The sequence below is a fragment of the Salmo salar genome, chromosome 27 (genome assembly GCF_965601325.2).
Source record: "Salmo salar chromosome 27, fSalSal1, whole genome shotgun sequence".
Lineage (NCBI taxonomy): Eukaryota > Metazoa > Chordata > Actinopteri > Salmoniformes > Salmonidae > Salmo > Salmo salar.
The window spans coordinates 44,971,858-44,991,203 of record NC_138317.1 but is presented as its reverse complement, the minus strand read 5'-3'; the positions used below and the strand labels follow the sequence as shown (position 1 = coordinate 44,991,203).

The 19,346-nt window shown below is 48.7% G+C and overlaps 1 protein-coding gene across 2 annotated transcripts in view; it reads right to left on the bottom strand.

Annotated features, from left to right (window-relative positions):
- LOC106589129 (protein spire homolog 1) overlaps positions 1–19,346 on the bottom strand; it is a 118,925-nt gene that overhangs the window by 61,725 nt on the left and 37,854 nt on the right. For both annotated transcript variants that reach the window (XM_014178832.3, XM_045709470.2), the window contains exons 3-5: positions 17,792–18,031; positions 6,822–6,947; positions 2,675–2,749 (exon numbers count right to left, since the gene is read on the bottom strand). In XM_014178832.3, the coding sequence (XP_014034307.1) occupies positions 2,675–2,749; positions 6,822–6,947; positions 17,792–18,031 (441 nt within the window). The remainder of the gene's footprint in view (positions 1–2,674; positions 2,750–6,821; positions 6,948–17,791; positions 18,032–19,346) is intronic.

Below are 19,346 nucleotides of genomic sequence, written 5' to 3'. Positions count from 1 at the left end.
TGCTTGAGCCAAGAAACACGAGCAATGGACATTAGACCGGTGGAAATCTGTCCTTTGGTCTGATGAGTCCAAATTTGAGATTTTTGGCTCCAACCGCCGTGTCTTTGTGAGACTCAGAGTAGGTGAACGGATGATCTCTGCATGTGTGGTTCCCACCGTGAAGCATGGAGGAGGTGTGGGGGTGCTTTGCTGGTGACACTGTCTGTGATTTATTTAGAAGTAAAGGCTCACTTAACCAGCATGGATACCACAGCATTCTGCAGCGATACGCCATCCCATCTGGTTTGGGCTTAGTGGGACTATCATTTGTTTTTCAACAGGACAATAACCCAAAACACACCTCCAGGCTGTGTAAGGGCTGTTTGACCAAGAAGGAGAGTGATGGAGTGCTGCATCAGATGACCTGGCCTCCACAATCACCCGACCTCAACCCAATTGAGATGGTTTGGGATGAGTTGAACCGCAGAATGAAGGACAAACAGTCAACAAGTGCTCAGCATAACATGGGAACTCCTTCAATACTGTTGGAAAAGCATTCCAGGTGAAGTTGGTTGAGAGAATGCCAAGAGCGTGCAAAGCTGCCATCACGGAAAAGGGTGGCTACTTCGAAGAATCTCAAATATGAAATATATTTGGATTTGTTTAACACTTTTTTGGTTACTACATTATTCCATATGTGTTATTTCATAGTTTTGATGTCTTCACTATTATTCTACAATGTAGAAAATAGTAAAAATAAAGAAAAACCCTTGAATGAGTAGGTGTGTCCAAACTTTTGACTATACACAAATCTCGGATATTTATTATTTACACAACTGTCGCATAATATGCGTAATAATTTAGGCATTTCCTACGAAGGATTGTTAGCTATAACCAGGACTGTCAGTATAAAATCTACATTTTTGGCAAGCCATCATTGCGATTCCTCCTGCACATAGCGATTCCTCCTGCACATAGCGATTCCTCCTGCACATAGCGATTCCTCCTGCACATAGTGTATTTATGATCACGGTTGAACACTATTACCTCTCCATGGTATTTCACTCTGCATTGCTGGGAAGGGCCCGTAGAAGAGAGTATTTCACTCTGCATTGCTGGGAAGGGCCCGTAGAAGAGAGTATTTCACTCTGCATTGCTGGGAAGGGCCCGTAGAAGAGAGTATTTCACTCTGCATTGCTGGGAAGGGCCCGTAGGAGAGAGTATTTCACTCTGCATTGCTGGGAAGGGCCCGTAGGAGAGAGTATTTCACTCTTAGTCTACACTTGTTTACGAACCTCGGATTATAGTGTGAAGACTGTAAGAGTTTTAGAAGGTGTAGAAGTAATTATACAGTGTGAATAGATTTACACTATCAGACAAACTACATGGCCAAAAGTATGTGGATAATGGGCATTAATATGGAGTTGGTCCCACCTTTGCTGCTACAACAGCCTCCACACTTCTGGGAAGGTTTTCCACTAGATGTTGGAACATTGTTGTGGGGACTTGCTTCCATTCAGCCACGAGAGCATTAGTGAGGTCGGGCACTGATGTTGGGCGATTAGGCCTGGCTTTCAGTCGGCGTTCCAATTCATCCAAAAGGTGTTCAATGAGGTTAAGGTCAGTGCTCTGTGCAGGCCAGTCAAGTTCTTCCACACCGATCTCGACAAACCATTTCTGTATGGACCTCGCTTTGTGCACAGGGGCATTGTCATGCTGAAAGAGGAAAGGGCCTTCCCCAAACTGTTGCCACAAAGTTGGAAGCACAGAATCATCTAGAATGTTGTTATATGCTGTAGCATTAAGATTTCCCTTCACTGGAATTAAGGGGCCCGAACCATGAAAAACAGCCCCAGACCATTATTCCTCCTCCACCAAACTTTACAGTTGGCACTATGCATAGGGGCAGGTAGCGTTCTCCTGGCATCCGCCAAACCCAGATTCGTCCGTAGGACTGCCAGATGGTGACGCCTGATCCATCACTCGATTGGAGCAGTGGAAATGCGTTCTGAGTCCAGTGGCGGCGAGCTTTACACCACTCCAGACGACGCTTGGCATTGCGCATGGTGATCTTAGGCTTGTGTGCGGCTGCTCGGCCATGGAAACCCATTTCATGAATCTCACGACGAACAGTTCTTGTGCTGACGTTGCACCAGAGACCGTACGGACCTCAGTAGTGAGTGTTGCAACTGTGTGGCCTACCACTTCATGGTTGAGCCGTTGTTGCTCTTAGACGTTTCCACTTCACAATAACAGCACTTACAGTTGACCGGGGGCAGCACTAGCAGGGAAGAAATCTGACGAACTGACTTGTTGGAAAGGTGGCATCCTATGTCCGTGCCACCTTGAAAGTCACTGAGCTCTTCAGTACAGGCCATTCTACTGTCAATGTTTGTCTATGGAGATTGCACGACGGTGTGCTCAATTTTAAACACCTGTCAGCAACGGGCGTGGCTGAAATAGCCGAACCCACCAATTTGAAGGGGTGTGTCCACATAGTACACTACATGGCCAAAACTGTATATGAGAGAGGATTGTGGTCCGCTCTCCACGGTGTCCCCAGAAAAATAATGTTTCCGGGTTTCAGGGATACAGTACTTTTCAACCCAACTTCCGTTTCCTCTGAAAAAACAGACGTGTGGACTGCGATTCAGCTGCTTTTTTTTTTTTACACCTGCTACAGTTACTCTCTTACCCAGTCAGCGTTCTGTAGCTCGTTGAGATCTCTGACTGGTTCCTCTCTCGTGTCACCCTCCATCCGCCGCAGGTTCTACAGGAGGAAGACAGGAAGAGGAAGACAGGAAGAGGAAGACAGGAAGAGGAAGACAGGAAGAGAGAGATTGTAACACACTGTGGGAGATATTGTTATGCAGAGAGGTGTTGTTATGCACTAGAAGACCAAAGGACAGAGCTTCAAGTTCCTCAGTGTCCACTTCCCTATGGATTTAACATGGTCCACACACACCTCAATGTCCACTTCCCTATGGATTTAACATGGTCCACACACACCAACACAGTCGTGAAGAGGGCACGGCAGCACCCCTTCGCACACTCACTAGACTACATACACTGAATGTACAAAACATTAGGAACACCTTCCTAATATTGAGTTACACCCCCTTTTGCCTTCAGAACATCATCAATCGTCCGGGCATGGACTCTACAAGGTGTCGAAAGCGTTCACAGGGATGCTCGCCCATGTTGACTCCAATGCTTCCCACCGTAGTGTTGGATGTCCATTGGGTGGTGGACCATTCTTGATACACATGGGAAACTGTTGAGTGTGAAAAACCCAGCAGTGTTGCAGTTCTTGACACAAACCAATGCACCTGGCACCTACTACCACACCCCTGTTCAATGGCACTTCAATATTTTGTCTTGCCCACTGACCCTCTGAATGACACACACATCACAATTGTCACAAGGCTAAAAAAAAATCCTTCTTTAACCTGTCTCCTCCCCCTTCATCTACACTGATTGAAGTAGATTTAACAGATGACATCAATAAGGGATCATAGCTTTCCCCTGGATTCACCTGGTCAGTCTGTCATGGAAAGAGCAGGTGTCCCTAATGTTATGTTCACTCAGTGTATTATAGACACACTACATTGACACTCCCACAGAAAACCTACACACATTCACACACTTTTACACTCAGAATTTGCTGCTGCTGTTCTACTCTTATCATCTATCCTGATGTCTAGTCACTTTACCCTGCCTTCATGTACATATCTACCTCAAATAGAGTTGAAGTCGGAAGTTTACATACACTTAGGTTGGAGTCATTAAAACTCGTTTTAACCACTCCACAAATTTCTTGTTAACAAACTATGGTTTTGTCAAGTCGGTTAGGACATCTATCTTGTGCATGACACAAGTCATTTTTCCAACAATTGTTTACAGACAGATTATTTCACTTATAATTCACTATATCACAATTCCAGTGGGTCAGAAGTTTACATACACTAAGTTGACTGTGACTTTAAACAGCTTGGAAAATGCCAGAAAATGATGTCATGGCTTTAGAAGCTTCTGATAGGCTTAGTGACATCATTTGAGTCAATTGGAGGTGTATCTGTGGATGTATTTCAAGGCCTACCTTCAAACTCAGTGCCTCTTTGCTTGACATCATGGGGAAATCAAAAGAAATCAGCCAAGACCTCAGAACAATTTCCAAAAGCCTGAAAGTACCGTGTTCATCTGTACAAACAATAGTACGCAAGTATAAACACCATGGGTCCACGCAGCCGTCATACCGCTCAGGAAGGAGACATGTTCTGTCTCCTAGAGATAAATGTACTTTGGTGCAAAAAGTGCAAATCAATCCCAGAACAAGAGCAAAGGACCTTGTGAAGATGCTGGAGGAAACAGGTACAAAAGTATCTACATCCACAGTAAAACCAGTCCTATATCGACATAACCTGAAAGGCCGCTCAGCAAGGAAGAAGCCACTGCTCAAAAACAGCCACAGAAAAGCCAGACTACGGTTTGCAACTGCACATGGGGACAAAGATCACACTTTTTGGAGAAATGTCCTCTGGTCAGATGAAACAAAAATAGAACTGTTTGGCCATAATGACGATTGTTATGTTTGGAGGAAAAAGGGAGATGCTTGCAAGCCGAAGAACACCTTCCCAACCATGAAGCACGGGGGTGGCAGCATCATGCTGTGGGGGTGCTTTGCTGCAGGAGGGACTGGTGCACTTGACAAAATAGATGGCATCATGAGGCAGGAAATTATGTGGATATATTGAAGCAACATCTCAAGACATCAGTCAGGAAGTTAAAGCTTGGTCGCAAATGGGTCTTCCAAATGGACAATGACCCCAAGCATACTTCCAAAGTTGTGGCAAAATGGCTTAAGGACAACAAAGTCAAGGTATTAGAGTGTCCATCACAAAGCCCTGTCCTCAATCCTATAGAAAATTTGTGGGCAGAACTGAAAAAGTGTGTGCGAGCAAGGAGGCCTACAAACCTGACTCAGTTACACCAGCTCTGTCAGGAGGAATGGGCCAAAATGCACCCACTTATTGTGGGAAGCTTGTGGAAGGCTACCCGAAACGTTTGACCCAAGTTAAACAATTTAAAGGCAATGCTACCAAATACTAATTGAGTGTATGTAAACTTCTGACCCACTGGGAATGTGATGAAAGAAATAAAAGCTGAAATAAATCATTCTCTACTATTATTCTGACATTTCACATTTTTAAAATAAAGTGGTGATGCTAACTGACCTAAGACAGGGAATTTTTACTAGGATTAAATGTAAGGAATTGTGAAAAACTGAGTTTAAATATATTTGACTAAGGTGTATGTAAACTTCCGACTTCAACTGTACCTTATTATCTATCCTGATGCCTTGTCACTACACCCTGCCTTCATGTACATATCTACCTCAAATTATATGGTAGTGGCACTTCCTGTATATAGCTCCACATTGATCTGGTACTTCCCGTATATAGCTCCACATTGATCTGGTACTTCCTGTATATAGCTCCACATTGATCTGGTACTTCCTGTATATAGCTCCACATTGATCTGGTACTTCCCGTATATAGCTCCACATTGATCTGGTACTTCCTGTATATAGCTCCACATAGATCTGGTACTTCCTGTATATAGCTCTACATTGATCTGGTACTTCCCGTATATAGTTCCATTCTTGCGTATTTTATTTTATTCCTCGTGTTACCATTTTATTTTTAAACTCTGCATCGTTGGGAAGGGCTCGTAAGCAAGCATTTCACAATACAGTCCACACCTGTTGTAACTAACCGCCAGCCAGCAGAACAAATCTTAGTGTGTTAACGTTATATTGGAGTGTTCTTACTCACTACAACTTGCCCAAAGTAAGTTGGCATGACAACCTAAGGAATATGGAAATGAGTGCCAAGGACTGATATGCATAGACATGCATGGAGTGAGTGTATACAGCACTCTAGAAAGCAGGCAGCTTCTTGAACAGATGATGACCAAAGCTTACAGTGGATATGTAGGGAAATGTTTCTCATTTCTTACATGTCATATTGTTCTGGTGTACTCTAAGTCCCAGCGTAGTGATTTCCCCCAGAAAATAACATTAACTTCAGGGTTTACTACTACATTCCTCCCCTACAACCCTGAATATCACAGAGTTAACCTGTCAGGAGCCGGTATTCTGGTCCACTACTCAGGTCATACAAAATAACTCTCCGTGTGAATCTCTAATCTGTTGAAACTCTCCCGTGTGAATCTTTACTGGCTCAATTAATTGAAATGATTTCTAGCAGTAAGTACTAGCATTAAGTAGGCTAATTCATTTGGTCAAGGAACCATTCTGATTAGGCTGAGAACTGGACACAACTTTCTGGTCAAATATGGATAAACTGATTACAAGCAGCTTTGTCTCCTTTTGCCATTCCTGGTTGAGATGGTAATATTCTGAGCAGGTCTGCAGAATATGAGATCATTCTAGCTAATTGATCAGTTGAACACTTCTTTCTACTGGTAGAGCTGTTGATCAGACTCCAGGCCTCTCCAACACCCATTATGTCAAACTGCTGCTGAGTCAGGAGCGTTCACCTCTCTAGTGTGTCAGTGATTGGGTGAATATCTCTAGTGAGTCAGTGATTGGGTGAATAAACGTGTGAGGGGCGTTCACCTCTCTAGTGAGTCAGTGATTGGGTGAATAAACGTGTGAGGGGCGTTCACCTCTCTAGTGAGTCAGTGATTGGGTGAATAAACGTGTAAGGGGCGTTCACCTCTCTAGTGAGTCAGTGATTGGGTGAATAAACGTGTAAGGGGCGTTCACCTCTCTAGTGAGTCAGTGATTGGGTGAACAAACACGTCAGGGGCGTTCTCACCTCTTTGGCACTCCTGATCTTCTCCAGGAAGGTGCGTAGCTCTCTGGTCTCGGTGTAGAGCGCCCGACACACAGCCTGGTAGTGGTTAGGGGCATCAGAGGGGCTGGGCAGGTGGGACGTACACAGCTGGAGGGAAGAGGGACGGAGGACAAAGTCACACACTGATAATAACATAAGGTATACACAAATCATTAGTGGAAGGAGATCGAGAAGACAGCCCAGAACAGAGTGTGATGGAGAGAAGTTGTTGATGGCTGATGTTCCCTGGGGAGCAATGGGCCCTAGCCAGTAAACCATGATGTTCCCTGGGGAGCAACAAGCCCTAGCCAGTAAACCATGCTGTTCCCTGGGGAGCAACGGGCCCTAGCCAGTAAACCATGATGTTCCCTGGGGAGCAACGGGCCCTAGCCAGTAAACCATGCTGTTCCCTGGGGAGCAACGGGCCCTAGCCAGTAAACCATGATGTTCCCTGGGGAGCAACGGGCCCTAGCCAGTAAACCATGCTGTTCCCTGGGGAGCAACGGACCCTAGCCAGTAAACCCTGATGTTCCCTGGGGAGCAACGGGCAACGGGCCCTAGCCAGTAAACCCTGATGTTCCCTGGGGAGCAACGGGCAACGGGCCCTACCCAGTAAACCCTGATGTTCCCTGGAGAGCAACGGGCCCTAGCCAGTAAACCCTGATGTTCCCTGGAGAGCAACGGGCCCTAGCCAGTAAACCCTGATGTTCCCTGGAGAGCAACGGGCCCTAGTCAGTAAACCCTGATGTTCCCTGGGGAGCAACGGGCCCTAGCCAGTAAACCCTGATGTTCCCTGGGGTGCAACGGGCCCTAGCCAGTAAACCCTGATGTTCCCTGGAGAGCAACGGGCCCTAGTCAGTAAACCATGATGTTCCCTGGGGAGCAACGGGCCCTAGCCAGTAAACCATGATGTTCCCTGGGGAGCAACGGGCCCTAGCCAGTAAACCATGATGTTCCCTGGGGAGCAACGGGCCCTAGCCAGTAAACCATGATGTTCCCTGGGGAGCAACGGGCCCTAGTCAGTAAACCCTGATGTTCCCTGGGGAGCAACGGGCCCTAGTCAGTAAAACATGATGTTCCCTGGGGAGCAACGGGCCCTAGTCAGTAAACCCTGATGTTCCCTGGGGAGCAACGGGCCCTAGCCAGTAAACCATGATGTTCCCTGGGGAGCAACGGGCCCTAGCCAGTAAACCCTGATGTTCCCTGGGGGGCAACGGGCCCTAGTGAGTAAACCCTGATGTTCCCTGGGGAGCAACGGGCCCTAGCCAGTAAACCCTGATGTTCCCTGGGGGGCAACGGGCCCTAGTGAGTAAACCCTGATGTTCCCTGGGGAGCAACAGGCCCTAGCCAGTAAACCCTGATGTTCCCTGGGGAGCAACGGGCCCTAGCCAGTAAAGCCTGATGTTCCCTGGGGAGCAACGGGCCCTAGTCAGTAAACCCTGATGTTCCCTGAGGAGCAACGGGCCCTAGTGAGTAAACCCTGATGTTCCCTGGGGAGCAACGGGCCCTAGTGAGTAAACCCTGATGTTCCCTGGGGAGCAACGGGACCTGCCAGTAAACCCTGAGGTTCCCTGGGGAGCAACGGGCCCTAGCCAGTAAACCCTGATGTTCCCTGGGGAGCAACGGGCCCTAGCCAGTAAACCATGATGTTCCCTGGGGAGCAACGGGCCCTAGTCAGTAAACCATGCTGTTCCCTGGGGAGCAACGGGCCCTAGCCAGTAAACCATGATGTTCCCTGGGGAGCAACGGGCCCTAGTCAGTAAACCATGCTGTTCCCTGGGGAGCAACGGGCCCTAGTCAGTAAACCATGATGTTCCCTGGGGAGCAACGGGCCCTAGCCAGTAAACCATGATGTTCCCTGGGGAGCAACGGGCCCTAGCCAGTAAACCCTGATGTTCCCTGGGGAGCAACGGGCCCTAGCCAGTAAACCCTGATGTTCCCTGGGGAGCAACGGGCCCTAGTCAGTAAACCCTGATGTTCCCTGGGGAGCAACGGGCCCTAGTCAGTAAACCCTGATGTTCCCTGGGGAGCAACGGGCCCTAGCCAGTAAACCATGATGTTCCCTGGGGAGCAACGGGCCCTAGCCAGTTATCCATGATGTTCCCTGGGGAGCAACGGGCCCTAGCCAGTAAACCCTGTTGTTCCCTGGGGAGCAACGGGCCCTAGTGAGTAAACCCTGATGTTCCCTGGGGAGCAACGGGCCCTAGCCAGTAAACCATGATGTTCCCTGGGGAGCAACGGGCCCTAGTGAGTAAACCCTGATGTTCCCTGGGGAGCAACGGGCCCTTGCCAGTAAACCCTGATGTTCCCTGGCTAGGGCCCTAGCCAGTAAACCCTGATGTTCCCTGGGGAGCAACGGGCCCTAGCCAGTAAACCATGCTGTTCCCTGGGGAGCAACGGGCCCTAGCCAGTAAACCCTGATGTTCCCTGGGGAGCAACGGGCCCTAGCCAGTAAACCATGATGTTCCCTGGGGAGCAACGGGCCCTAGCCAGTAAACCCTGATGTTCCCTGGGGAGCAACGGGCCCTAGCCAGTAAACCCTGATGTTCCCTGGGGTGCAACGGGCCCTAGTCAGTAAGCCATGATGTTCCCTGGGGAGCAACGGGCCCTAGCCAGTAAACCATGATGTTCCCTGGGGAGCAACGGGCCCTAGCCAGTAAACCATGATGTTCCCTGGGGAGCAACGGGCCCTAGCCAGTAAACCCTGATGTTCCCTGGGGAGCAACGGGCCCTAGCCAGTAAACCCTGATGTTCCCTGGCTAGGGCCCTAGTCAGTAAACCATGATGTTCCCTGGGGAGCAACGGGCCCTAGCCAGTAAACCATGATGTTCCCTGGGGAGCAACGGGCCCTAGCCAGTAAACCCTGATGTTCCCTGGGGGGCAACGGGCCCTAGTCAGTAAACCATGATGTTCCCTGGCTAGGGCCCTAGCCAGTAAACCCTGATGTTCCCTGGGGAGCAACGGGCCCTAGCCAGTAAACCCTGATGTTCCCTGGGGAGCAACGGGCCCTAGTCAGTAAACCATTATCATCAGTACAAAAATATTATTTTGAACACGGAAAACCTTACCAATACCACGTTAACAATTGACCAATTAAGTTGCTTTTATAAACAGCAGTAACACTAATTACACCTGTTGCTACTAGGCTACATTTGAGTGATTATGTAATAACAAATCAATGGCTAGTGAACTCCAGACCATTGATCTAGGTGGTGTTTCTATGAAGAGAACTGTATTTTACATGAAGGAATTCAGAAAATAATGATAAGTAGTCTCTTTCTCCATCATGAACATGGAATTCATATCCTTTAGTTTTTAGAGGAGGCAGTCCAGCCAAGAAGGGTACAATTGCAGCCCGCAATTCGGGGCGGTCCTGCATGTGGGCGGTCCTGCATGTGGGCGGTCCTGCATGTGGGCGGTCCTCTTAATACTTCTATTGGTCCATTTCTAAGCTATGACTCCGGTACACAGGCAGGAGAGGTCCAGTACACCAGGACAGATCCAGCACACCAGGACAGGTCCAGTACACCAAGAGAGGTCCAGTACACCAGGAGAGGTCCAGTACACCAGGACAGGTCCAGTACACCAGGAGAGGTCCAGTACACCAGGAGAGGTCCAGTACACCAGGACAGGTCCAGTACACCAGGAGATGGTAATGCACCATAACGTTGGATTTCAACCGCCGATAAACTCCACAGAAAAAAGAGGCGGGGCGACAACAGTAGCTAACTAGGTCAACCGTAGACCCGTTGCCCACTCCTGCCAGTCACGTTTATTTTTTAGGGGGGGGTAACTCATTTCAATATTTTCATATAGATTTTTGCTTCTATCAATGTAATTGTTTCATTTCCAATCCCACTCATATTTTTTGTATACACACACAAAAATAAATACAAAAATAAATATACACCCCTCCCCCAAAAATCTGAAAATATTCAGACCCTTGACTTTTCCCACATTTTGTTATGTTACAGCCGTATTCTAAAATGGATTCAATTGTTTTTTTTTTACTTAAATATACGGCAAGACCTGAAAATGGCTGTCTCGCAATGATCCACAACCAATTTGACAGAGCTTGAAGAATTCAGATTATTATTATTATTATTTTTTTTTTTAAATGGGCAAATGTTGCACAATCCAGGTGTGTAAAGATCTTAGAGACTGACCCAGAAAGACTCCCAGCTCTTAGAGACTGACCCAGAAAGACTCCCAGCTCTTAGAGACTGACCCAGAAAGACTCCCAGCTCTTAGAGACTGACCCAGAAAGACTCCCAGCTCTTAGAGACTGACCCAGAAAGACTCCCAGCTCTTAGAGACTGACCCAGAAAGACTCCCAGCTCTTAGAGACTGACCCAGAAAGACTCCCAGCTCTTAGAGACTGACCCAGAAGACTCACAGCTCTTAGAGACTGACCCAGAAAGACTCCCAGCTCTTAGAGACTGACCCAGAAGACTCACAGCTCTTAGAGACTGACCCAGAAAGACTCCCAGCTCTTAGAGACTGACCCAGAAGACTCACAGCTCTTAGAGACTGACCCAGAAGACTCACAGCTGTAATCACTGCCAAAGGTGATTCTACAAAGTATTGATTTAGGGGTGTGAATAATTATGTAAATTAGATATTTCAGTATTTCATTTTCAATAAATTTGCAACAATTTCTAAAAACATGTTTTCAGTTTGTAATTTTGGGCTATGTTGTGTGGATGGGTGAGAAAAGGGGTATGAATACTTACTGTAAGTGCATGACTAGCAAAAAACTGACATTTAAAAGCTGTGACCCTCCACGATACGCTGCTGTGACTAACAGGTCTTGCTAGATACCTGACTTGTCATGCCAAATGATGCATTCAAGGAGGAGTTGGAAAATGTAATTCGTCTGGTTTTAAGTCTTTGTTATTGTGCATGTCACCACCCAAAACAGGAATGCCTGAAACAGCCAGGTGAGGGGGCTTTGTCCCAAGCGGCACCCTTATTCCCTATGAAGTGCACTATTTTTGACCAGGGGCCATAAGGAATAGGGTGCCATTTGGGACATAAAGGTGTTATCTTTCTTCTTCCTCCTCTGAGGTAAACTGACAGCAGCGCAGCCTGAGTGTGGACACCACATTACAAATCCATTTGCTGGGTATTTCCATGGCTGAGTCCTAAATGGCACCCTATTGCAGGGGTTCCCAAACGTTTTCACTCAGGGACCCCATTCCAGCATTGGGGAAGATCCCCGCCCCCCCCCCCCCCCCTGCGTCTATTTCTATCGGCACAAGCACTGTTCATGACACAAACTGTTGACACATGACACACACCCTTCTTGTTGGTGGAGAGAAATCTGCAGGTTTAAAGCTTATTTTCTGCAATTCTACACATTATCATTTTTTCTCCCCAATTTCGATCTCTTCTTATCACTGCAACTCCCCAACGAGCTCAGGGGGGGGGGGGGGGGGGGTCGAAGGTCGAGTCACGAGTCCTCCGAAACATGACCCGCCAAACCGCGCATCTTAACATCCGCCTGCTTAACCCGAAAGCCACACCAATGTGTTGGAGGAAACGCTGAGGTCAGCCTGCAGTCACCCGGCCCGCCACAAACCCTCCCCTTACCCGGACGACGCAGACCCAATTGTGCGCTGCCCTATGGGACTACCGATCACGGCCCGTTGTGATAAAGCCCGGGAACGAACCAGGGTCTGTAGTGACGCCTCCAGCACTGAGATGCAGTGCCTAAGACTGCTGCCTTACTTCGGGAGCCTTCACATTTTTGCAGTTTTAAAATATAGATTATTTGCAATTCTATACATTTTGTCATGTCTAATGTGTATTCATGTGATATGAGTGAGAGAAAAAAAAAATGTACAACAAAATCTATGGGCTAAAAAACATAACTAAAAAAAACAGCCAACATGGGCTGCTCTGGTCATTTCTGACACGTTTTAAATAGCTCTCTAAAGGAAGACAACAGGAACGGATGATGCACTAACATTCTACGATTACAACTTTCACGGATAGGTTTAGAGCCGGACTGAGTTCCTATAAAATATATACTACATATGGAAAGTATTCAGACCCCTTAACTTTTACACAATTTGTTATGTTACACACAGAGAGACAGAGCGAGACCAGCCGAATCACATCAAAGACGCTTTGATTACAAAATGCATGCTTTTCAACCGTTCGCTGCCAGCACCCGCCCGCCCGCCTAGCATCACTGCTCTGGACGGTTCTGACCTAGAATACGTGGACAACTATAAATACCTGGGTGTCTGGTTAGACTGTAAACTCTCCTTCCAGACTCACCTCAAGCATCTCCAGTCCAAAATCAAATCTAGAAATCGGCTTTCACATCAAAGACAACAGTACAGGGTTATTAAGGTGCAGCATTCATTCCCAGAAAGCTAACAGGAACATTAAGAAACTGAATTAATTGGAGAAAAAAAGCATATACACAGTATGTATATTTGTGTGTGAGTATGCATGTGAGAATGCCAAGAGTGTGCAAAGCTGTCATCAAGGCAAAGGGTGGGTAGTTGGAAGAATCTCGACTATAAAATATATTTTGATTTGTTTTTGGTTACTACAAGATTGTCCATATGTGTTATTATTATGTGTTATAATTATTTCATAGTTTTGATTTCTTCACTATTATTCTACAATGTAGAAAATAGCCAAAGTAAAGAAACACCCTGGAATGAGTAGCTGTGTCCAAAATATTCACTGGTACTGTATACAGTGCATTCGGAAAGTATTCAGACCCCTTGACTTTTTCAACAATTTGTTACGTTACAGCCTTAAAAAAAAAAAAAAAGGATTTCATTGATGGGGGGGACAATGTACACACAATACCCAATAATGAAAAAGCAAAAACCGCTTTATAATTTTTTGGGCAAATTCGTAAAAAACTGAAATATGACATTTACATAAGTATTCAGACCCTTTACTCAGTACTTTGTTGAAGCAACTTTGGCAGCGATTACAGCCTCGAGTCTTCTTGGGTATGACGCTACAAGCTTGGCACACCTGTATTTGGAGAGTTTATCCCATTCTTCTCTGCAGATCCTCTCAAGCTCTGTCAGGTTGGATGGGGAGCGTTGCTGCACAGCTATTTTCAGGTCTCTACAGAGATGTTCGATCGGGTTCAAGTCCGGGCTCTGGATGGGCCACTCAAGGACATTCAGAGACTTGTCCCGAAGCCACTCCTGCGTTGTCTTGGCTGTGTGCTTAGGGTTGTTGTCCTGTTGGAAGGTGAACCTTCGCCCCCAGTCTAAGGTCCTAAGTGCTCTGGAGCAGGTTTACATCAAGGATCTCTGCAATTCGCTCCGTTCATCTTTGCCTTTATCCTGACTAGTCTCCCAGTCCCTGCCGCTGAAAAAACATCCCCACAGCATGATGCTGCTGCCACCACCACGCTTCACCGTAGGGGATGGTGCCAGGTTTCCTCCTGCTTGGCAATCAGGCCAAAAGAGTTCAATCTTGGTTTCATCAGACCAGAGAATCTTGTTTCTCATGGTCTGATACCTTTAGGTGCCTTTTGGAAAACTCCAAGCGGGCTGTCATGTGCCTTTTACTGAGTAGTGACTGCCGTCTGGCCGCTCTACCATAAAGACCTGATTGGTGGAATGCTTCTAAACTTCATCCATTTAAGAATAAGCTGAGAGAACAGTCTATGACTGGGGTGACTGGAGTCTGACAATTGTTGGGCCTTCCTCTGACACCGCCTTGTATAGAGGTCCTGGATGGCAGGCAGTTCAGCCCCATGTACTGGGTCGGATGCACTACCCTCTGTAGTGCCTTGCGGTCGGATACCAAGCAGTTGCCATAACCAAGTGGTGATACAGCCAGTCAAGATGCTCTCAGTGGTGCAGCTGTTGAGGATCTGAGGGCCCACGCCAAATCTTTTCAGCCTCTTGAGGGGGGAAGAGGCTGTGTACCTTCTTCACGACTGTGTTGGTGTGTGTGGACCATGTTAAGTCCTTAGTGATGTGGAACTTGAAGCTCTGGACCTGCTCCACTACAGCCCCATTGATATGAATGGGGGCCTGTTCGGCCCTCCTTTTCCTGTAGTCCACGATCACCTCCTTTGTCTTCTTCACTTTGAGGTAGAGGTTGTTGTCCTGGCACCACGCCGCCAGGTCTCTGAGACCTCCTTCCCTATAGGCCTACCACCATTGTGTCGTCGGCAAACTTAATGGGGTTGGAGTCGTGTTTGGCCAAGCAGTTTTGGGTGAACAGGGAGTACAGGAGGGGACTGAGCATGCACCCCTGAGGGGCCCCCGTGTTGAGGATCAGCGTGGCGGATGTCGTTGCCTACCCTCACCACCTGGGGGAGGCCCATCAGGAAGTCCAGGATCCAGTTTATGATTATGTCATCGGTGGATCTTTTGGGGAGGTATGCAAATTGGAGTGGGTCTAGGGTGTCTGGGATGATGGTGTTGATGTGAGCCATGACCAGCCTCTCAAAGCACTTCATGGCTACAGATGTAAGTGCTGCAGGGCGATAGTAATTTAGCCAGGTTACCTTAGTGTTCTTGGGCACAGGAACTATGGTGGTCTGCTTGAAACATGTTGGTATTACAGACTCGGTCAGGGAGAGGTTGAAAATGTCAGTGAAGACACCTGCCAGCTGGTCAAAGCATGCTCCGAGTACGCGTCCTGGTAGTCTGTTTGGCCCCGCGGCCTTGTGAAAGACAACCTGTCTAAAGGTCTGAGTGTGTGGAAAAGACAGAAAGTGTTTTCTCAGACGAGAGCATCGAGCACCGCGGGACACAGAGCAGTTTCAGACGTCCCTGTGGAGGCTTCTGTTAACGTGTCACGTCAGTTAGATTCACCCTAGTCAGCATCCCAAATGGCACCCTATTCCCTCATGTGGTACACTATTATGTGGTACACTACTATTGACCAGGGCACATAGGGAATAGGGTGTCATTTAGGATGCTGACGAGCTACCCTATCAATCCCTTAGTCTGGGAAGGAGTGCGAAGGAAGGAGTGAGAAGGAAGGAGTGAAGGAAGGAAGGAAGGAGTGAGAAGGAAGGAGTGAAGGAAGGAAGGAAGGAGTGAGAAGGAAGGAGTGAGAAGGAGAGAGAAGGAAGGAGTGAAGGAAGGAAGGAAGGAGTGAGAAGGAAGGAGTGAAGGAAGGAAGGAAGGAGTGAGAAGGAAGGAGTGAGATGGAAGGAAGGAGTGAGATGGAAGGAAGGAGTGAGATGGAAGGAGAGTTTATGAGGAATGCAGACATATCTAATATAGCCGTGCGGCTGCATCTCTTTGAGATGTGACGGGAGGTCTCCAGAGGGAGTAGTCTGGTCTGTGGGGAAAGCTCTGCTAATGACTGCATCCCAAATACCATCCTTTTCCCTATGGGCCCTGGTCAACAGCAGTGCACTATATAGGGAATAGGATGCCATTTATGTATGAATGTACTCCTCAGAGACAGACAGACAGACAGACAGACACTAAGCTCTGGTGAATCAATTTTTTCCACATGAGCCAAACAACAACCTGTTAAACAAGTGATAGGTGTGTATCAACATATTCCAGTCATTTTCTTGTCCGCATCCGGGTTGAAGTGCTGTGTCTACTATTGTGTTCTGAAAATATGAAATGTACTTATTCATGTCACTGAGGGAGAGGGGAATGTATAATGTTTACATTCTGGATATGTCATTGTTAGCCAATCAGGGATCCTACGGGAGGAAAAGACAAGGGCCAGATGTCAGGTCAGATGAAGTGAGGAAGAACAGATATCATTAAGGTTCTGTCTAGCAACAGAGATGCATTTGGCTGTTCAGATGTGTAGGAGGAGATTCAGCATAGGAGAAAAAGGTTAAATATCAGTGCTTGTGTGAATATGTATTTGGTCTTATGCAGCTGTATTGACCCAATGGGTGAATTAACGTGGTTTGAGCTTGATTAAGCGTCCGTGAGTTTTAATAGGTTCATTTAGAACGTAGCAGTACCTACAGAACTTCTAGACTTATTACTGCAAATGGCACCCTATTCCCTTTATAGTGCACTACTGTTGACCAGGGATCATAGGATACTAACGCTTCACCGCGTCGTACCGCTCTGACGCGTCACCGCGTCGTACCGCTCTGATGCGTCGTACCACTCTAACGCGTCGTACCGCTCTAACGCGTCGCCGCGTCGTACCGCTCTAACGCGTCGCCGCGTCGTACCGCTCTAACGCGTCGTACCGCTCTAACGCGTCGCCGCGTCGTACCGCTCTAACGCGTCGCCGCGTCGTACCGCTCTAACGCGTCGTACCGCTCTAACGCGTCGTACCGCTCTACCGCGTCGCCGCGTCGTACCGCTCTACCGCGTCGTACCGCTCTACCGCGTCGTACCGCTCTACCGCGTCGTACCGCTCTACCGCGTCGTACCGCTCTAACGCGTCGCCGCGTCGTACCGCTCTAACCCGTCGTACCGCTCTAACGCGTCGCCGCGTCGTACCTCTCTAACGCGTCGCCGCGTCGTACCGCTCTAACCCGTCGTACCGCTCTAACGCGTCGCCGTGTCGTACCGCTCTAACCCGTCGTACCGCTCTAACGCGTCGCCCCGTCGTACCGCTCTAACCCGTCGTACCGCTCTAACGCGTCGTACCGCTCTAACGCGTCGCCCCGTCGTACCGCTCTAACGCGTCGTACCGCTCTAACGCGTCGCCGCGTCGTACCGCTCTAACGCGTCGCCGCGTCGTACCGCTCTAACGCGTCGCCGCGTCGTACCGCTCTAACGCGTCGCCGCGTCGTACCGCTCTAACGCGTCGCCGCGTCGTACCGCTCTAACGCGTCGCCGTGTCGTACCGCTCTAACCCGTCGTACCGCTCTAACGCGTCGCCCCGTCGTACCGCTCTAACGCGTCGCCGCGTCGTACCGCTCTAACGCGTCGCACCGCTCTAACGGGTCGTACCACTCTACCGCGTCGTACCGCTCTAACGTGTAACTATAGTTGATACAGTGAGACAGGACGTACCATGATGATGTCTCTGAATCCTTTTACGTGACAGACAGTGTTTGGGTCTCCCTCGTCTTCCTCCTCCTCGGTGGCCTCGTAACCTTCATCAGGGCAGGGGTCACTGTCCCTCTCCTTCTCTGCCATGTTGGTCATCATGTCGATGAGTTGTTCCAGAGGCGGACTGAGCTCTCTCTCCTCGCTCTCCTTCAGACTGTAGTCCAACGCCTTGTAGATCATGATTCCCAGAGATTCAATCACCTACAGGACAAAAAAAACAACAGGCGGTTAACTCAGTCACATACAGAGCCAGTAGACACTAACCAACTGCTACCAACTCCTGCTACCATTAGGATTCCCCAATGACACAATGTGAAGACCAGTCCAGACATATACATCATGTATCAGATCAACCATCCTGGACCAGATCAGGATGGTAACCAACTCCTCAATAACCAGACAGACAAATGACCTCAGGCCCACGTGAAGCCGTGACAAAATAGTTCCTGAACCCAAGTAGTCTATTTGGTGGTTTATTCTGTGACTGGTTCTGTCACTCAAATCAGACATGACCCCTCTACTGCTGTCACATCCGACTTCAGCCACTGACCGTCAAATCAGACAGGACCCACTGGCCGTCAAATCAGACAGGACCCCTCTACTGCTGTCAAATCAGACGTGACCCCTCTACTGCTGTCATATCCGACCTCAGCCACTGGCCGTCAAATCAGACATGACCCACTGGCCGTCAAATCAGACAGGACCCCTCTACTGCTGTCACATCCGACCTCAGCCACTGACCGTCCTCACCTCATACAAACTGATATTAAACTAAGAACATAAAGAGCTACACTGTGGTGATGGAGGTGGAGGAGGTGGGTGTGGTGGTGGAGGAGGTGGAGGAGGTGGTGGAGGAGATGGAGGAGGTGGAGGTGGAGGAGGTGGTGGAGGTGGGTGTGGTGGTGGAGGAGGTGGAGGAGGTGGTGGAGGTGGAGGAGGAGATGGAGGAGGTGGAGGTGGGTGTGGTGGTGGAGGAGGTGGGTGTGGTGGTGGAGGTGGGTGTGGTGGTGGAGGAGGTGGAGGTGGGTGTGGAGGAGGTGGAGGTGGTGGTGGAGGAGGTGGAGGTGGGTGTGGTGGTGGAGATGGAGGAGGTGGGTGTGGTGGTGGAGGAGGTGGAGGTGGAGGTGGGTGTGGTGGTGGAGATGGAGGTGGGTGTGGAGGAGGTGGAGGTGGTGGTGGAGGAGGTGGAGGTGGGTGTGGTGGTGGAGATGGAGGAGGTGGAGGTGGGTGTGGTGGTGGAGGAGGTGGAGGTGGGTGTGGTGGTGGAGATGGAGGTGGGTGTGGAGGTGGAGATGGAGGTGGGTGTGGAGGAGGTGGTGGAGGAGGTGGAGGTGGGTGTGGTGGTGGAGATGGAGGAGGTGGGTGTGGTGGTGGAGGAGGTGGAGGTGGAGGCGTTGGTGGAGGTGCCCCGCCCCCCCATGTCCTGCAAAATAACTCAATCATCCCAAATGTGGAACTTTGTTTGTTACAGGACCATAGATGGACAGGATATATGACTCTCCTAGATATTAAATGA